At 40.8% G+C, this 11,235-nt stretch overlaps 1 protein-coding gene across 1 annotated transcript in view; it reads right to left on the minus strand.

Moving 5' to 3' along the window:
* Positions 1-11,235, minus strand: part of SPON1 (spondin 1, extracellular matrix protein) — a 438,663-nt gene that overhangs the window by 393,946 nt on the left and 33,482 nt on the right. Inside the window, exon 2 of the mRNA XM_006892054.1 lies at positions 1,798-1,904. Within this exon, the coding sequence (XP_006892116.1) occupies positions 1,798-1,904 (107 nt within the window). The remainder of the gene's footprint in view (positions 1-1,797; positions 1,905-11,235) is intronic.

Here is an 11,235-nt window from a genome sequence, read left to right on the forward strand (position 1 = left end):
AAAAAGAAACAAGTCATATTCTCTTCAGGCCCAACTCTAAATTTTAAAGAATGCCAATGTTGCCTTTGGTAGAGATGTAGATCACACTTCTCTCTCTTTTCCTTTTCTTCTCTCACCTCTTGCTTTTTTTTTCTCCTGCATAGAGCATCACCATCCAGGAACCAAGGCTTTCCAGCCACCTGAGTCTGACAAATCCTCTCCAACTCCAGATAAATTAGTGCAGTGAGGCCAAGGGGGTTATATTTTAATCCTGTATGAGCTGAGTACCTTCATGAATCTTTCTCTATCTGTACTACCTACCTTCCAGATGCACTATCCAGGAGTTTGATCACTGTTACAGAGAAGCAAGAGTCTTTAGAATAAAACACCTGGCCTCACTATCTACCACCCACTTGGCAAGTGATTTAATCTGTCTGGTTTTAATTTCCTAATCTCTATGGTAGATGAGGACAATAGTTCCTATCTACTATAGTTATTTTAAGAATTAAACTAAGATAAGATAAAGCATTTAGCACAATTCCTTGCCATGGTTATAACCCAACAAATGTTGGCTGAGGTTAGTATTATTATTGGATCATGTCTTCAGACTTGTGCCAAGAAGTTCCTACCATCTAGGAACATAGAAGGGCATTTCATTACAATGAGTATGGCATCAACAATCCCCTGGGACAGACATATAAAATTCCAAACAATGGAAATGTTTCATTGTAAAGATTAAAAAGTTCAACCTGGCTGTTAAGGATCAAAAGATTTCTTTAGATGAGAGAGATGTTTTGGGACAGGGTCTTCTGCCAAATCTTTAAATTTCACCAGAGTGCCCACTAACTCAGAATGTAAGTATTCCTCTTCCTAAACTGGTTCTTTTTTTTTTTTTTTCCTTTCTGTGTATGGAAATACCAGATAAAAATGAATTCCAGAACAATGGAAATTCAAGATGAGAAATGGTTCAGCAAATTTGACCAGGCCTCCTCATAGGATCGCCCCAGTCCTTCTGGGATACGTTCTGACAACTTGCCGGCCTCTTTTTTCAGCTTTCTGAAAGGGGCTGATGTTCCCGCCACTTCTCTTGGAAGAATATTCCACAGTGAAATATGACTCACTGTCAGGGCCCTTGCCTTTGAGATTCCCTTTCTTCTCTTGACCCACTTTCCTCTTGCTGTGCCCTTTTGTACAAAGTCAAACCAAGCCTCCCCTTGAGGAGGGAGCTCTGTGAGGACTGACATTTAAAGACCATTACCACCTCTTAAACTCGGCCCTGTTCATTTAGCCAAGCAAAGCATGTTTAATTCTTTTAATCTTCTCTCATAAATCAATCTCTTCGTTCCCTTAATAGTCCTTCTCCTGTGCTTTGAACTCCCTCCAGTCTGGCAGTCCTGAGCTCTTGTTGCGTTTACACTTGAGAATTACCAGTCTATCAGGAAATTACAGTGTAGGAAAAACCACCAGGCCCCGGCGGGGTTCTGAGCCCTCTCACCATGCTGGGCTGCTAGCTGTCAAAATGCCTTGTGGGCCCTGTGAAGAGTCCCTCTTCCACAGTACAAGCCCACCTTACCTGGTCAATGCAAGATCTCCACGCCAACCCTGCATATCTTAAAGATGGGCTTAAGGCATTTGCTATCTACTCTATAATGGACCTATCTGCCATGTCTGGGCAATGGCCCTGAGGTATGTATGAAGAGCCATGTCAGACACTTGCCCTTCTCCTTTGACTCTGACTCTTCAGTATGTCCATCTTCCACTTGGCTTCTACCTACCAGGGCTAGGAAGGCCATTGGATAAGCCTATCAGAGGTCCTACCTGGAAGCTTCCAGCATGGTCTTCTTCCTTATCACCCTCTCTGTTCTCTTTAAGGGCGATTAACGTGAATCCTCTGAAGTAGGAAGGAGGAGCAGCCGAAAGTGTCACTGTGGAAAAAGAAGAAAACATAAGGCTCAACTATTCCCCCTTTGACAAATTGGATGGGTGTGAAAACTCCATCTACATCCCAGGCCAGAAGGTCAGATGGGAAGTCACTTCTCTTACAGAAGAGAGAAATTTATCTCTTTCCACCATCTCCCTCTTACATTCCAGAAACTACTAAAAATGCCTGAAATGTATTCTCACTTGAGAATCCTTAAATTGTTCAAGGTTGTGGTAAACTCAATCCCCAGTCACCACAATTTGATAAAGGCAGTCCCTGTTAGATCCTTCAATCTTGACAGCTTATGTTATACTTCCATTAGATTTGCCCAAGGGGAGTCTAGCATGTATTCTTGTAAGGGCATCCTTTGTGGTAGAGACTGATGTGTATTCTCCAGCGCTCATTTTCTTTTTCTGTGGGCGCCCAGCTAGACCACATTTCCCAGCCTCCCTTGTCCACGGTTATGCTCATGCCCAGGGTCTGCCAGTATGTAAACCATGACACATGCCATTTTCAAGACTGGCCCTTAGTAATGTTCCATGTATTCTTTGATCTCCTTCTCTCTCTGTCTGATGAATACAGGGGACCCAGACGGCTCTGCCACCACAGGAGAAAGATGTAAGGAAATGTGGGATTCTGAATAACCACAAAGAGACACATCCACTAACCAGGAACATAATGTGTTTGCAGCATGAACTGGAAATAATATTATCTTCTGGACATCTGCTCATTATAGCAACTAGAGTTATGACTCAAAATAACACTTTTCTCCCCACATCTACTTAGGAAACTATTTCCGCCCCCCCCATTAAAATCCAGCTCATGAGTCTTTCAGACAGATAGTGATGGTCATGCATCTTGTGATGTATCTCCTTTATTGAAATTCTAGCTGTACTTGCCTTCTCGACTAGATAGTGACTTATACAGAAAAAGGGTTAGGTTTCAATTCTCCATGTATTATTAGTACCTAGCACAGAGCCTGACATCTAATAGATACTCAACACAAGTTGCTTAACATTTATATAAATGAAGACTTAAATTACTTTATTGCCACCCTTGAAATGATCAAGGTATCCTCTAATCCAATCTTTGAATTTCACAAATATTTCCCAAAGTTGGAGAAGTCAACATACAGATTTAATACTGCGAAGTCACTAGGTGAATTAGGACCAGAACTGAGGCCCTTCCTTACTCTCCCCAGTTTAGCACTCCACTCATGGGTTAGTCCTGTGAACATATTCACCACAGTATGAGTCTTCTACAAGAATTGACTGATTACTAATTTTTAAAAGTTTAAGAGTCAATTCAGTTAGCAGAGATTATGTATGTCGTTTTAAGTAACACCTTGGTGTGTGTGAGGAGGGTGAGGGGAGAATCAGTCTTCCAAACTCTTTAAACTTGTTTCAGTAATGAAGTTTCAAAGAATGAAACCATCATCTTGGCTAATGTAGCAGTGGTCCATGAGCTACTAGCACAATTATAACTCAGAGAAAAGTTTTAAAACACAAAGACTGCAAGTAGTATGCTGGTCTTGGTTATTTTGCATTAGTTATGTCAAAATAAAGGAGCATTCTGTGCATAAAATGTATAGAAAATGTGAGAGTAGGGGGAAAGGATGGAAAAAGAGTGTGCCCTTACAGGGTCAAGCAGAAAACCATGGTTATGAAGTTTGGAATAAAGCTGGGATTCAGAGAGACAAACAGACTCCCCAAAAGCAATTTAGGGAGGAGTTATGATGTCAGTTTGAGGACTAAGGTGTGTCTGACTCAGGCCATGGTCTTTCTGATCACTTGCTATGCATCTGAGAGCTGGACAGTGAATAAGGATGACAGAAAAAGAATCGATGCCTTTAAGCTGTGGTGTTGAAGAGCACTGAACATCTCATGGACAGCCAAGAAACAAACAGATATGTCTTGGAGAAGACACAGCCAGAGTACTCTTTGGAGGCAAGAGTGAGGAGGCTTTCCTTCACATACTTTGGGCATGTTGCTAGGAGGGGCTATTCCTTTAGAGAGGGACATGATGCTGGGAACGGTGGAGGGTTGGTGAAGGAGAGGAAGACCCTCGGCCAGGTGGATTGACACAGTGACTGCTGCAATGGGCTCAAGAGAGTCAGGAAGTGTGAAGATGATGCAGGATAGGAGGGGTTCAGATCTTTTGTTTGTAGGGTTGTACTATGAGTTGTACTCAGCTGGACAGCCCCTAATAACACCTCCAAGGATAACAGTGGAATAATCTTGATGGCCATTATAACCAAATCTAGAGGAAAGTGGTCTAGGGGCAAAGTAGCAGACAACATTGATGCTCCACCCAAATCTCCTCAAACTTCCTTTTACACTTTTTATGTGACTCTAACATTGATGTGCCTTTGCTTCCAACATCAAGTACTTGTGCTTTTTCTTTTTTTTTTTTTTTTAGGACTATCTCTTGTTCCTTACATTTAGATAACTCTTGTTATCAGAGGCTGTTCTGCCTACTACAGAAGGCCTAACTCCCTTCTATCAGATGAAGACAGCTCAGAGGAATGACCAACTTCTACTCCAAAATTTCTCTACAGAGTAAGACTGAAGTGATCTTGAAGGACATTTTCTTGGATCACAGAGCATCTCCTCCTCCCATAGCCTATTTCCCCTATTTTCATGCTGATTTTTACTGCTAACATTTTCTTAGTAAATCATTTACATTAAGTCCTCTGAGGGTCAGCTTTTGGACAGTCTCTGCTCTGCATCATTGCCGACCTCAGATTCTGCCTCTCCAGCTTCATCCCCACTTTCCCAATCTCCTGCCATCCTACAGTTCAGTCCTGGGACAATCTGTCCATTTTCTGAATTAGAATCACTGGGTGTTGGAGATGGTTAATGTACTTGGCTGTTAACCAAAAGTTAGGTGTTTTGGGTCACCTCCAAAGAAATACCTGGCAGTCTACTTCTAAAAATCAGTACTTGAAAAATCATAGGGAACACCCTGGTTTCTGCTCTCACACACAGAGGGTTGTTGTGACCTATAATTGATGCAACAGAAATGAGGTTAGTTTTTTCAAAAAATTTGTTTCTGAAATGCCAATATGTTACATTTTGCATGTTATTTATGTTTTTCACGTATCATTCACTTGTCTACATTGTTACACCTCCCCCCATCCCTGGAAAACCTTTTTTAAGAAAGACAAATTGTTGCGTGACATTTGCTCCGGAATGTCCTTTTATTCTTGGATCATTTTGAAACTAAAAATAACTTTCGAATTAGCACCAATAACCACATCTACCTCAAAGCATCAGGATGAAGCTTAAATGCATTAATACATGCAAAGCCCTTAAATCATGCTTGATATATAATAAGGGCTTAATCAGTGTTAGGTGTTAGTATTATCAGTGACGAGATTATCACATTAATTATATTTTGTGCCTAAGTGTTTGTTTACCCACTTGGAAGCCCTTCAAGGGCAAGGACCACAGCTGAGCTCAGCACGGTGATTAACACAGAGTTGATACCTAATTAAATTTGCTAAATAGTGTTTATGGGCTGGTAGACTTAATATTATTGTAAGGATGTCAACTCTCCTAAAATTTATCTATAGATTGAGTACGATCTGATTCAAATCCCAACATGTTATATATAGTATCAATGGTTCTAGTGGCATGGTCTAAAGGCACTTAGGTTGCTAACTTAAAGACTACACATCCCTGGTTCAAATCTATGAGCAGTACCTTAAGAGAGAGATGGACAAACAATCTGTCATATAATCTACCGCCTCAGAAACCTGCTGGATGAGCAACTATGAGTCAGTTCGGACTTGATGGCAATAAGTGTTCAGTCATATAATGTTGACAAACTGATTCTAAAATTTGGACAGACATGCCAAAGGGCCTAGAATATCCAAGGCAGTCTTGAAAAATAAATGCCGAGTTGTGAACTTAAACGGCCAGATATCTAGACTTAATGCAGATAAGTAAATGAAACTAGAATACTATTGTAAGGAAAGAAAAATAGGTCAGTTGAACAGATTGGAACCCAGAAAAAAAATCTCCACAAATACATGGGAAAAGTGAATTTATGATAAAGGTGGCACCGCAGTATTTTCTTTTCACTATCTTTGCAATAAATGGTTCTAGGACAACTAGACAACCTCTTAGAAATAGGTGGCTTCTGACCCTTACCTAACATCACACTCAAAATAAATTTGAGATAAAATGTAAAGCTAAGTGTAAAAATCGTTAAGTGCTTAGAAGGTAACACAGGGCAATATGTTAATGACTTTGGGGTAGGAAAGCCCATTTTAAAAAATTAAACTGCATTTTTTTCCAAAAAACATTGACAGTACGTGCACCAATATCCAAAGAGGCATTATTCTCCATTGCAAGAACAGGGAAACAGCCCTGATGCCTAGCCACTGTCAAATGGATTGAGAAATCATGATACATTTACAATGGAATACTATGCAGCACTCAGGAGTAATGATTTTGTAAATTACTAACTTGGGAGGGATTGGAGAGCATTATGCTGAGTGAACTAACTCAGTTTCACAAGGACAAATATTGTATAAAACCATTATTGTAGGATGAATGAGTATGAGAATCTAAGAGGAGGGAGGGTGGAAGAGAGGGCTGAGGATGGGGGCTGTTAATCATAGAGTCACACATTTTTATAGGGAGGGGTGGGGGGCAGTGAAGGAAATGGGAAAGATTTGGTGTGAAAAACAATGTATTCAAACTTAGCAAATAAACCAGGATTTTTAAAAAAACCAACCAACCAAACACCAAAACATTGACAGTAAGGGAAAAATACATAAACTGAATTATAATAAACTTTTGCTAACGAAGCCAGAGAATGCAAGAAGACACTTTAAATCCATAAACCAACGGTTGACTTCTATCCAGAATATATAATGAACTTTTTCAGATCAATAAAAAAAAGACAGAAAATCCAATAGGGAAATAAAGAAACAAAATCAAGCAGAGGACTGGAACTAATAATTCATCAAAGATGATATCATAATGTCAAGTAAACAAACACAAAGACACTCTACCTCATTAGGCATTAGTCGAAGGGAAGTAAAAATTAAACCACAAGACAATATTGATTGCCTTTCACCAGAATGGTCGTTGTGTGCCATTGAGTCGAATGGAACCAATTCATAGACGATCCCCAGCAGGTTTTCAGAGGCCAGTAAATTGCACAGGAGGAGATGGTCACCCTTCTCTTGCTGAGTATCAGGTGGGTTTGAACCACATACCTTTGGGATTGAAGTGCAGCTTCTTACCACTAGGCTATTGTTGTTGTTGTTGTTATGTGCCGTAGAGTCACTTGCGCTCTGTCCTGTGCCAAGCGCACCGTCTCTGACACTCCCATCCCAATTATCCCAGTCACTGAATCAATCCACATCATAGAGGGCCTTCCTCTCCTGCGCTGTCCCTCCACCCTCCCAAGCATGATGTCCCTCTCCAAGGACCAGTCTCTCCTCACAACAAGTCCAAAGTATGTTAGACAGAGCCTCAGAATCCTTGCCTCCAAGGAGCCACCCGGTTTAACCCTTTCCAGGACAAATCTGTTTGTTCTCATAAGTCCATGGTATTCTCAATACTCTTCTCCAGTTCAAAGGCATCAATTCTCCTTCTATCCTCCTTGGACATAACTAGGCTATTAGGGCTTCCTATATACTAGAATTACTAAAAATTAAAAGGCTTAAAAATATCATGAGTTGAGAAGGTAGTAGAAAAATTAGAACTCACACTGCTGATGAAATTGAAAACAACCAGTTTTCCTTGGAAAACTCAGGTGGTATTTACTGAAGTTGAACACATACATACTCTCTGACATAGCAATGTCTCTCTGAGAACAACAGAAATGCATTCATATATGCAACAAAAGACATTTATAAGAATGTTCATAGCGGCATTATTTGTAATAGCACCAAACTGGAAACATTCAAATGTCCATCAGCCATACAGTGAATAGCTAAATTGTGTCATACTCACATAACAATATCACATGGTAATAAAAATGAACAAATTACTTTTACTCACAATGGCATATATAAATCTCACTAATGCTCATTGAAATGGCATGATTCATTTTATGTTTATATAAAATTTGAGCCCAGACAATGTAATCTGGGCTACAGGTAGTTCTAAGGATTTCTAGGTGGCTCTGGTGGTTAAGTCAGTAAGGTTTTCTACTGCCAAACAAACCCAAGGCACAAAGTTCATATCCACCAGTTGCTATGAGGGAGAAAGATTGGCAATCTCCTCCTTACAGCCTCTGAGAGCCCCCTGGAAAGTCAATTACAAGTAGGTTCCAATTCAATTCAATGACAACTTCTCAGTAAGAGTTTGAGCTTGAGAGGTAGTGCAACAGATACATTTGAGGGAGAAGGGAGTGCTTACTTACGGACTTGGAAAGGGCATAAGAGGTGATTCTGGGATGCTGTTGTTGTTATGTGACACGGAGTCCCTTGCGACTCACAGTGACCCTATGTACAACAGCTCTGAACCCTGCTCTATTTTGAACCAACCGCATTGTCTCTGACACAACTACCCCCATTACCTCAGTCACTGAGTCAAACCATCTCATCCAGGGTCTTCCTCTCTTGTGCTGTGACCCCTCCTCCACTCTTCCTAATATGACATCTCTCTCCAAGAATTGGTTCCTTCTTGCAACATGCCTAAAGTAGGTCAGACAGAGCTTCAAAATCCTTGCCTCTACAGAGCAGCCTGGCTTTGCTCTCTCCTATACAAACCCGTTTGTTCTCTTAGCAGTCCATGGTATATTGAATACTCTTCTTCAGGACCACAGCATTAATTCTTATTCTATTATCCTTAGTCATTTTCCAGCTTTCTTATGCACAGCAAGTAATTGTGAAGACCATGGCTTGTATAAGCCACACTTTAGTTTCTAGACTGATATTGTTGCTCTTCTGTACTCTAGAGAGGCCTCTGACAGCATATTGTCCTAAAGCAAATCGTCTTTTGATTTCCTGACTGATGGTATAAAGTGTGTTGACTGTGGAGCCAAGAAAGCTGAAGCTGTTAACAACATCAATCTCTTCACTATCTATCATGAAGTTGCCAATTAGCCCAGTGGTGAGAATCTTTGTTTTCTTAATGTTGAGCTTCAATTCCTATTGAAGACTGCAGTCCTTGACCTTCTGCAAAAAATGCCTCAAAGTTGTGTTATCTGCCTAACACAAGTTGTTAATGAGTCTCCCTCCAATCCTGATGCCACAGTCCTCTTCATAGAGCCCAGACTATTGGATGATGTGTTCCACATACAGATTGAACAGGTTTGAGGCCTTGAACAATAATGAGTGAAGGCCAGATGAACTGTAGGAGGATATCAAGAATATCATCCAGGAAGAATACAAAAGGTTGTTATAAAGATAGAAGAGGATGAAAAGACTAAGATGTGTGGCAGATGAGCCTCTTAATATTGCACTAGAATGCTGAAAAGCTAAAGCAAAGGGAAGAACTTAAGAAGTTAAGGAACTGAACAGAAGATTTCAAAGGGCAGTGGGGGAAAACAAAGAAAACTATTATAATGAAATGTGCAAAGAGCTGGAGTCATAAAATCAAAACTCAGTATTTCTTAAGCTGAAGGAACGGAAGAACAAATTCAAGCCTCGAGTTGCAATACTTAAGTATGCTTTGGGCAGAATATTAAATTAGCCAGGAAGCATTACAAGAAGATGAAAGGAGTATACAGAGTCATTGCACTAAAAAGAATTGGATGACACAAGAATTTCATGAAACAATGTATGAACAAGAGACTGTGGTGATGAAGGAGGAAGTTCAAGCTGCTCTGAAGAAACGCAAAAAACAAGGCTCCAGGGATTGATGGCATACCAATTGACATATTTCAACAAACAGATGCTGTCCTGGACACACAGATTTTTCCAAGAAATCTAGAGGGCAACTGCTTGACCAGTTGACTGGAAGAGATCCATATTTATTCCCATTCCAAAAAAGGTGATCTAACAGACTGTGGAAAATACAGAACAATATATAATATTACAGAGAAGCAAGATCCTGATGATTATCCAAAAATGCCTCAAACTGTACATCAACAGAGAACTGACAGATGTATAAGCTGGGTTTAGAAGAGGCTGTGGCCCTAGCGATATTGTAGCCAACGTTAGATGGATCTTGGCTGAAAGCAAAGAGTACCAGAGAAATGTCTGTGTTTCATTGACTATGCACAGGCATTTAACTTGTGTGGATCACAACACCCTGTGACTAACTCTGAGAAGAATGAGAATCCCAGAACACTTAATTGTGTTGCAAAGTTATACTTGTACCAGAAGGCAGTCATCAAAATCCAGTAAGCAGAGACTGCATGGTTCAAAATTAGGAAAGGTGAACACCAGGGATGCATCCTATCTGGGATGCTAGTCATATTTTATTTCTTGAACTAGGCACTGGTTACCTGGGTGTATTCACCTTGTAATAATAATTCACTAGGCTGCTTCCAGAAACCCTATGAACCAGAAGAGAGGATGAAAGACACACAAACATCGAGGACTCTCCTTCATAGGGTCGCTATGAGTCGCCTGTGACTTGATGGCACTTAAAAACAATAACATCAACATAGAGAGTGATCACTTGGCCCAGTGGACAGAAAGCAATGCTACCAAGCCAAAGGTAGGTGACTTTTAATCCGCGGCTCTTGGGCCTGTCTTTCATTGTTTTTGTTCAGACATTCCTCTAGGTCTTATAGCCCTGGTGTACAAGTTGCTGTACAGCGATCACTTGTGATTGCTGTGAGGCTGAACACTGTGACCCCGATGTGTCAAATGTGTTGGCTACTCAATGCGGAAAGAGAGTGGGCTGGAGCTCCCCGATTAAAACAAGCGTGGAAGGAGGAGTGGCATCCACTTCCATAATAACTTGCCTCCGGAAACCCTATGAACCTGGAGAAAGGATGAGAGACACCCAAGCGTCAAGGACTCTCCTTCATAGGGTCGCTATGAGTCACCTGTGACTCTATGGCACTTAACAGCAACAACTACAGGCTGTATGCTTTTTGACTCTTTTCCATGCTTTAGTGGCATAGTCTCTAGAGGGCTGAGCTGCTAATCCAAAGGTGGAACTTTTCTCGTGGTTTGAATATACCAAGTGGCTCCAAGTGACAGAGATGGGCAACCTCCTTCTGTGCAATTGACAGCTACCAAGAACCAGCCGGAGGGTCAGCTAGGAGTTGGTTCTGACTCCACAACAATGAGTTTCTTTGTTAGTTCTACGGCAGCTATGCTTCTAATAAAAATAATATTTTGTTGTTGTTGTTGTTGTTATGTGCTGTCGAGTCGCCTGCGACTCATAGCGACCCTATGTACAACAACCCTAAAC

The sequence above is a fragment of the Elephantulus edwardii genome, unplaced genomic scaffold (assembly GCF_000299155.1).
Source record: "Elephantulus edwardii isolate Elephantulus edwardi_28Jun2011 unplaced genomic scaffold, EleEdw1.0 scaffold00109, whole genome shotgun sequence".
Classification (NCBI taxonomy): domain Eukaryota; kingdom Metazoa; phylum Chordata; class Mammalia; order Macroscelidea; family Macroscelididae; genus Elephantulus; species Elephantulus edwardii.